This window comes from Medicago sativa, chromosome 6 (genome assembly GCF_051527215.1).
Source record: "Medicago sativa cultivar Bolivia chromosome 6, Bolivia_mono, whole genome shotgun sequence".
Classification (NCBI taxonomy): Eukaryota; Viridiplantae; Streptophyta; class Magnoliopsida; order Fabales; family Fabaceae; genus Medicago; species Medicago sativa.
In genome coordinates this window covers 51,596,258-51,605,145 of record NC_140754.1, presented here as the reverse complement: position 1 = coordinate 51,605,145, position 8,888 = coordinate 51,596,258, and the positions used below count along the sequence as shown (strand labels likewise).

Sequence of the window (8,888 nt, the reverse complement as noted above, 5' to 3'; positions counted from 1 at the left end):
AAACCCAACTTTTCTGCCTAGGGCAACCAATTACGAACTTTAAACATCCTAACGTATAACGAGCTTGCTGGAATTGAAATTAACACAGTCCTTGTGGATCGATATTTTTACTACTTCGATAGTTTTTGGTACACTTGCCAGATATTTATTAGCTGCTACAAGTGTGGGGGAGCAGGTCACAAGGCGTTTGAGTGCAAGAAGGAGATCACTTGCTACAATTATGGTGAGAAGGGCCATATCAGTACTAAGTGTACCAAGCCGAAGAAGGTGGCGGGGAAGGTGTAACACCCACAACGTGGCCCAGTAACAGTGGCGGAGCCAGGCCGGCCCCGAACTTAAGCGGGATGAGTCGGACCACCGGGCTGTTACAGGATGACCCCACGTTGATAGGAGGAACCGAATCACATCGGAATGAGAGGGATCCGGAGGCCGTGTAGGTATGGGACTACATGGTTGAAGGAAGGCTTATAAGAATTGTTAGGTACTACCCATGTCAACAAGATGCATCTTCTTTTCGGGAGCTCAATCCATAGGAACTCCACAGTTAAGCGTACAGTTAAGCGTGCTTGGCTTGGAGTAGTACTAGGATGGGTGACTTACCGGGAAATTTCCCGGTAAGCATGTGAGTGAGGACAAAACATGCTGAAAAGACTCGTGTTGGTTTGTGGGGTTAGTCGGCAATCCTGTAAGCAGTCTGGGATGTTACACTTGGTATCAGAGCAGACCTCTCCCAGTACGGTGTGGTTCGGGGACGAACCAGGCGGAAGCTGGTGGGCATGTAACACCCACAACGTGGCCCAGTAACAGTGGCGGAGCCAGGCCGGCCCCGGACTTAAGCGGGATGAGTCGGACCACCGGGCTGTTACAGGATGTCCCCACGTTGATAGGAGGAACCGAATCACATCGGAAGGAGAGGGATCCGGAGGCCGTGTAGGTATGGGACTACATGGTTGAAGGAAGACTTATAAGAATTGTTAGGTACTACCCATATCAACAAGATGCATCTTCTTTTCGGGAGCTCAATCCATAGGAACTCCACAGTTAAGCGTACAGTTAAGCGTGCTTGGCTTGGAGTAGTACTAGGATGGGTGACTTATCGGGAAGTTTCCCGGTAAGCATGTGAGTGAGGACAAAGCATGCTGAAAAGACTCGTGTTGGTTTGTGGGGTTAGTCGGCAATCCTGTAAGCAGTCTGGGATGTTACACTTGGTATCAGAGCAGACCTCTCCCAGTACGGTGTGGTTCGGGGACGAACCAGGCGGAAGCTGGTGGGCATGTAACACCCACAACGTGGCCCAGTAACAGTTGTGGAGCCAGGCCGGCCCCGGACTTAAGCGGGATGAGTCGGACCACCGGGCTGTTACAGGATGTCCCCACGTTGATAGGAAGATCCGAATCACATTGGAATGAGAGGGATCCGGAGGCCGTGTAGGTATGGGACTACATGGTTGAAGGAAGACTTATAAGAATTGTTAGGTACTACCCATATCAACAAGATGCATCTTCTTTTCGGGAGCTCAATCCATAGGAACTCCATAGTTAAGCGTGCTTGGCTTGGAGTAGTACTAGGATGGGTGACTAACCGGGAAGTTTCCTGGTAAGCATAGAAGTGAGGATAAAGCATGCTGAAAAGTCTCGTGTTGGTTTGTGGGGTTAGTCGGCAATCCTGTAACCAGTCTGGGATGTTACAGAAGGTGTTTGCACTGAATGCGTAAGAGGTGGAGCATCCAGATAATCTCATCTGAGGTATGTGTTTTATCAATAGTACTCCTTTGATTGCAATTATTGATACTGGTTCTACTCATTCTTTTATCACGGCTAGTTGTGTTGAGCGCTTGGGTTTGGTTGTGACTCCCTTGTCTCTAGGGATGGTTATCGATACCCCGGCTAGTGGTTCGGTGACTACTTCTTTATTGTGTGCTAAGTGTCCTGTTAGCTTTGGTAATGTTGATTTTGAGTTGGATATTGTGTGTCTTCCGTTGAAGCATATGGATGTGATTTTTGGTATGGATTGGATGTTGACTTTTGGTGTTAACATTAGTTGTTTGACCAAGAGTGTAACGTTTTCTAAGCCGGTAGCTGAGGAAGGTGGGAAGTTCTTGACCGCGGATCAAGTGAAGAAGTCTTTGGACGGCGAAGCTTGTCTGTTTATGATATTTGCTTCCTTGAAGGAAAGTAGTGAGAAAGGAGTTGGTGATTTGTCGGTAGTGCAAGAGTTTCCTGAAGTTTTTCCGGACGATATTACCGAGTTACCGCCGGAGAGGGAAGTTAAGTTTGCAATTGATTTGGTACCAGGAACGAGTCCTATTTCGATTACACCGTATCGGATGTCTGCATCAGAGTTGGGTGAATTGAAGAAGCAGTTGGAAGAGTTGCTTGAGAAACAGTTTATTAGGCTAAGTGTTTCTCCGTGGGGTGCTCCAGTGTTGTTGGTTAAGAAGAAGGATGGAAGCATGAGGTTGTGTGTGGATTATCGGCAGATGAATAAGGTGACGATCAAGAATTGGTATCCGCTTCCGATGATTGATGATTTGATGGATCAATTGGTTGGTGCGGAAGTGTTCAGCAAGATTGATTTGAGATCAGAATATCATCAGATTAGAGTGAAGGCGGAAGATATATCCAAGACTGCGTTCCGAACGAGGTATGGACACTATGAGTATTTTGTGATGCCATTTGGAGTGTCTAATGCGCCAGTTGTCTTCATGGAATATATGAATATAATATTTCATCCTTTTCTGGACCGTTTTGTGGTGGTGTTTACAGATGATATTTTGGTGTATTCAAAGTCTGAGGAGGAGCATGTCGAGCATTTAAGGATTGTGTTGGGAGTCTTGAAGGAGAAGAAGTTGTTTGCTAAGTTGTCGAAGTGTGAGTTTTGGTTGCATGAAGTGAGTTTGCTTGGTGATGTGATTTCTAAAGGTGGTATTGTCGTGGATCCGTCGAAAGTTGATGCAGTGTTGTAGTGGGAATCACCTAAGTCTGTTTTTGAAGTTAGAAGCTTTCTTGGGTTGGCAGGTTATTATAGGAGGTTCATTGAGGGATTCTCTAAGTTGGCGTTGCCATTGACGCAGTTGACTCAGAAAGGACAAGCTTATGTTTGGGATGCTAAGTGTGAGAAGAGTTTCCAAGAGTTGAAGAAGAGGTTGACTTCAGCTCCAGTGTTGATTTTGCCGAATCCGAAGGAATCGTTTGTTGTGTATTGTGATGCTTCTAAGATGGGTCTTGGTGGTGTGCTTATGCAGGATCGTCATGTTGTAGCTTATGCTTCAAGGCAGTTGAAAGTGCATGAGAAGAATTATCCGACTCACGATTTGGAATTGGCAGCCGTTGTGTATGTGTTGAAGATTTGGAGGCATTATCCGTATGGTTCTAAGTTTGAAGTGTTCAGTGATCATAAGAGTTTGAAGTATTTGTTTGACCAGAAGGAGTTGAATATGAGGCATAGAAGATGGTTGGAGTATCTTAAGGATTTTGATTTTCAGTTAAGCTATCATCCTGGGAAGGCAAATGTTGTTGCTGATGCTTTGAGTAAGAAGTCGCTGCATATGTCTGCTTTGATGGTGAAAGAGTTGGAGTTGATTGAGCAGTTTAGAGATTTGAGTTTGGTTAGTGAGTTGACACCGGATGGTGTGAGGTCGGGAATGTTGAAGCTGACAAGTAATATCTTGGAAGAGATTAAGAATGGTCAGAAGGAAGATTTGGAACTTGTAGATCGAGTGGTGTTGGTTAACCAAGGCAAGGGTGGAGACTTCAGGTTGGGTGAGAACGGTGTTTTGATGTTTTGTGATCGTGTTTGTGTACCAGATGTTCTTGAGCTTAAGAAATGGATTTTGGAAGAAGGTCATAAAAGTAGTTTGAGTATTCATCCAGGAGCGACTAAGATGTATCAGGATTTGAAGAGGTTATTTTGGTGGCCTAGAATGAAGAAGGAGATCGCGGAATTTATTTATGCTTGTTTGGTTTGTCAGAAGTCTAAGATTGAACATCAGAGACCGTCGGGTTTGATGCAACCATTGTTTGTGCCAGAGTGGAAGTGGGGTAGTATCTTTATGGACTTTGTTGGAGCGTTGCCAAAGACTGTTAAGGGTTTTGATTCTATTTGGGTGATTGTTGATCGGTTGACGAAGTCGTCACATTTTGTTCCTATTAAGACTGGTATGTCGGTGGCTAAGTCGGCTGAGATCTACATTGAGAAGATTGTTAGATTGCACGGTATTCCTTCTAATATTGTGTCGGATCGGGATCCGAGGTTTAATTCCAAGTTTTGGGAGAGTTTGCAAGCTGCTTTGGGAACTAAGTTGAGGTTGAGTTCTGCTTATCATCCCCAGACTGATGGTCAGACGGAGAGGACTATTCAGAGTTTGGAAGATTTGTTGAGAGCTTTTGTGTTGGAGCAAGGTGTCAGTTGGGTTGAATGTCTACCGTTGATTGAGTTTACTTACAACAACATTTTTCATTCTAGTATCAGAATGGCGCCGTTTGAGGCTTTGTATGGTAGGAGGTGTGGAACGCCGTTGTGTTGGTATGAATCATGTGAAAGTGCCTTGTTAGGACCGAAAGTTGTGCAAAAGACTACGGAAAAGGTTAAGATGATTCAAGAGAAAATGAGAAAGTCTCAGAGTAGGCAGAAGAGTTACCATGATAATAGGAGCAAGGACATTGAGTTTCAGGTTGGTGATCATGTGTTTTTGAGAGTGAATCCTGTAACCGGTGTTGGTCGTGGTTTGAAGTGTCGGAATTTGACTCCTCGTTTTGTTGGACCGTTTGAGATTATTGAGAAGGTTAGGGTTGTAGCGTATCGGATTGCGTTACCACCGTCTTTGTCGAATCTCCATGATGTGTTTCATTTGTCTCAGTTGCGGAAGTATGTGTATGATGCGTTTCATGTGATTCAAGTGGATGATTTGAAAGTAAGAGATAATTTGACCGTTGAGACTTGGCCAGTCAGGATTGAGGATCATGAGGTGAAGCGTTTGCGTGGCAAGGAAATCGTTTTGGTTAAAATGATTTGGGTTGGACCGACTGGTGAGAGTGCCACTTGGGAATCAGAGAGTAGGATGAAGGTTTCGTATCCGGAGTTGTTTCCTTCAAGTAATTTTCGAGGGCGAAAATTCTTTAGTGGGGGAGAGTTGTAACAACCCGATTTTTCGTTAGATTTATTTAATTATTTATTTATGTGTGTTATATGTGCTCTTATGTGATTATTCAAAAGGTAAGTTCCAATCTGGTGGTTGTATGATTATGTGCATGAATTGAATGTTAATTTTGATGATATTGTTAATTTGAACTTGCTAAACTAATGAAAAATCCCTCCATTAAAGACTCTTGTTGTATGTTAGATATAATCGACCATTGTGTGAAAGAATGCTCCTTAGCATCAACTACAGATGATGGTTTGGAGGTATGTTTGGTTAGTGATGCAGGTACAAAACTAGAAGGAGATACCAAGGCCTACGAGGAGTTATTGAATGAAAACCCTCCCATGGAAGGTTTGGGAATGGAAGAATTAATAAAAGAAGAAGCAGCCCCTCTACCGAAAGAAGCACCAAAGGTGGAGCTCAAGCCACTTCCACCAAGCTTGAGGTATGAATTCTTGGGCCCTAACTCAACCTACCCTGTTATTGTGAATGCAAGCTTGAATAAGGTAGAAACTGAAAAATTGCTTTATGTTCTCAAGAAATACCCTAAAGCCATAGGTTATACCATTGATGACATCAAAGGAATAAACCCCTCATTGTATACACATAGGATATTACTTGAGGAGGACTATAAGCCCTCCGTTGAACACCAAAGAAGATTAAATTCTAACATGAAAGAAGTTGTGAAAAAAGAAGTCTTAAAGCTCCTAGATGCAGGTGTTATCTATCCAATTTCTGATTCTAAATGGGTAAGCCTGGTTCAAGTGGTACCTAAAAAGGGTGGTCTCACAGTTATTAAAAATGATAAAAATGAATCCATTGCAACTAGAACCATCACCGGTTGGAGGATGTGTATTGACTATAGGAAGCTTAACAAAGCAACCCGTAAAGATCACTTCCCACTCCCCTTTATATACCAAATGTTAGAAAGGTTAGCTAAGCATTCACACCTTTGTTACTTAGATGGCTATTCTGGATTCTTCCAAATACCTATTCACCCTAATGACCAAGAGAAAACTACTTTCACATGCCCATTTGGTACCTTTGCCTATAGGAGAATGCCCTTTGGTCTTTGCAATACCCCCGCTACCTTTCAAAGATTCATGATGTCTATTTTTTCTGACTTTGTTGAAAATATAATGGAAGTTTTTATGGATGATTTTTCTGTGCATGGATCTAGTTTTGATAACTGTTTGACTAACCTGGAAAAAGTTTTGGAAAGATGTGAACAGGTGAACTTAGTGTTGAATTAGGAAAAATGTCACTTCATGGTAAGAGAAGGAATTGTCCTAGGACAGTTAGTCTCTGAACGAGGTATAGAGGTAGATAAAGCAAAAATTGAAATTATTGAAAAAATGTCTCCTCCTACCTCGGTCAAAGAAGTCAGAAGCTTCCTAGGACATGCGGTATTTTACCGCCGTTTCATTAAAGATTTTTCTTCAATCACTAAGCCACTAACAAGCTTGCTCCTTAAGGATGCAGATTTTGTGTTTGATGATGCATGCCTAAAAGCATTTTGCAGGTTAAAAGAAGCCTTGGTCACTGCCCCAATCATACAACCACCAGATTGGAACTTACCTTTTGAAATAATGTGTGATGCAAGTGACTATGCAGTTGGGGCTGTGTTGGGACAAAGAAATGACAAGAAGATGCACGCCATTTATTATGCAAGTAAGACCCTTGATGGGGCACAGGTAAATTATGCTACAACTGAGAAGGAACTGTTAGCAGTAGTCTATGCTATTGACAAATTCAGGCCATACTTGCTAGGATCAAAAATCATTATTTACACAGATCACTCGGCAATAAAATATTTGTTAAACAAAAAAGATGCCAAACCGAGGTTGATCCGATGGATTTTGCTCCTCCAAGAATTCGATATTGAAATAAAAGATAAAAAGGGCACTGAAAATGTTGTGGCTGATCACATGTCCCGCCTTAGGGAACCCAATGAGGACGAGTTGCCTTTGGATGATTCTTTTCCGGATGACCAACTCTTCTTATTGGCGCAAACTAACGCACCTTGGTATGCAAATTTTGTTAATTTTCTTGCAGCAGGAGTACTACCGCCTAACTTGAACTACCAGCAAAAGAAAAAATTCTTCCATGATCTCAAGCACTACTATTGGGATGAGCCTTACCTATTCAAAAGAGGTTCGGATGGGGTTTTTAGAAGATGCATCCCTGAAAGCGAGGTAAGTAGTATTCTTCACCATTGTCACTCCTCCTCCTATGGTGGCCACGCCAGTAGTCAAAAAACTTCTTTCAAAATTCTTCAATCTGGTTTCTGGTGGCCATCACTTTTTAAGGATGTGCATCTCTTTGTTTCTAAATGTGACAATTGTCAACGCACCGGTAATATTACTAAAAGGAATGAAATGCCCTTAAACAATATCCTTGAAGTTGAAATTTTTGATGTATGGGGTATTGATTTCATGGGGCCATTTCCTTCTTCTTTTGGTAATCAATACATATTGGTGGTTGTTGACTATGTGTCCAAATGGGTTGAGGCAATTGCTTCCCCCACCAATGATGCACATGTAGTTATGAAATTGTTCAAAAAAATTATCTTTCCAAGGTTTGGGGTGCCAAGGGTTGTCATAAGCGATGGAAGGTCTCACTTCATCTCTAAACATTTTGAAAAACTTTTACAAAAATATGGAGTGAGACATAAAGTTGCAACACCCTATCACCCACAAACTAGTGGACAAGTTGAGGTCTCAAATAGCAAATAAAAGCCATGCTTGAAAAAACAGTTTCTATCTCTAGGAAAGATTGGTCAAGTAAGCTTGATGATGCTCTTTGGGCCTATCGAACGGCTTACAAAACTCCCATTGGAATAACTCCTTTTAAGCTAATTTATGGGAAATCTTGTCACCTTCCGGTTGAACTTGAGCACAAGGCTTATTGGGCAATTAGGAACCTTAACTTGGACCCAAATTTAGCCGGTCAAAAACAGAAACTTCAACTAAGTGAGTTAGAAGAACTTAGGATAGATGCCTACGAGAATGCTTGCATTTATAAGGAAAGAACAAAAAAATGGCATGATAAACATATCCTTAAAAAGGACTTCAAAATTGGTGACCTTGTACTACTCTATAACTCTAGGATGAAGCTCTTTCCAGGAAAACTAAGGTCTAGGTGGTCTGGTCCGTTTCAAGTCCGCAAAGTCTATCCCTATGGGGCAATTGAAATCTTTTCTGAAAAAACAGGACCATTCAAGGTTAACGGACAAAGGCTAAAAGTGTACAATGAAGGAGAAGGAACTGAAGTAGTGGCTGCTTGGAAACTTATTGACCCGCCTTAAAGTTGTTTTTCTTTTAGTCAAGCTAATGACGGTAAAAGAGCGCTTTATGGGAGGCAACCCACGCATTTAATTGCTTTTGTTTCGTTTTTCTTTGTTTTAAGTTGTTTTGTAGGTAATTGTCCAAGTGTGATTCGAAAAGAAAACAAGAAATTGAAAATTTTTGAAGCCTCCTTACCAGCAGGTTGGCACGGCCCGTGCTAAGGTTGGCACGGCCGTGCCATGTTTTTCAAACAAAAAGGGAGGTCAAGCCACAGAATGTTGGCACAGCCCATGCTGAGGTTGGCACGGCCGTGCCAGCTTGCAGACTCCAAAATTCATTTTTTTTTTTTTTGCTATTTATAGCACATTGTGAGCTTTCTGCACCCTTTCTTCTTCCTCTTCCTTCTTCTTCTCTTTTTAATTTATTTTCTTTTGAATCATTGAGGACAATGCTTCCCCTAA

At 42.1% G+C, this 8,888-nt stretch overlaps 1 protein-coding gene across 1 annotated transcript; it reads left to right on the top strand.

Annotated features, from left to right (window-relative positions):
- The first annotated feature begins 7,880 nt into the window (after positions 1 to 7,880).
- Positions 7,881 to 8,447, top strand: LOC146915544 (uncharacterized). Its single transcript, XM_085721374.1, has one exon. The coding sequence runs from the start codon at positions 7,881 to 7,883 to the stop codon at positions 8,445 to 8,447; it is 567 nt and encodes a 188-aa protein (XP_085577500.1).
- Positions 8,448 to 8,888: the final 441 nt, after the last annotated feature.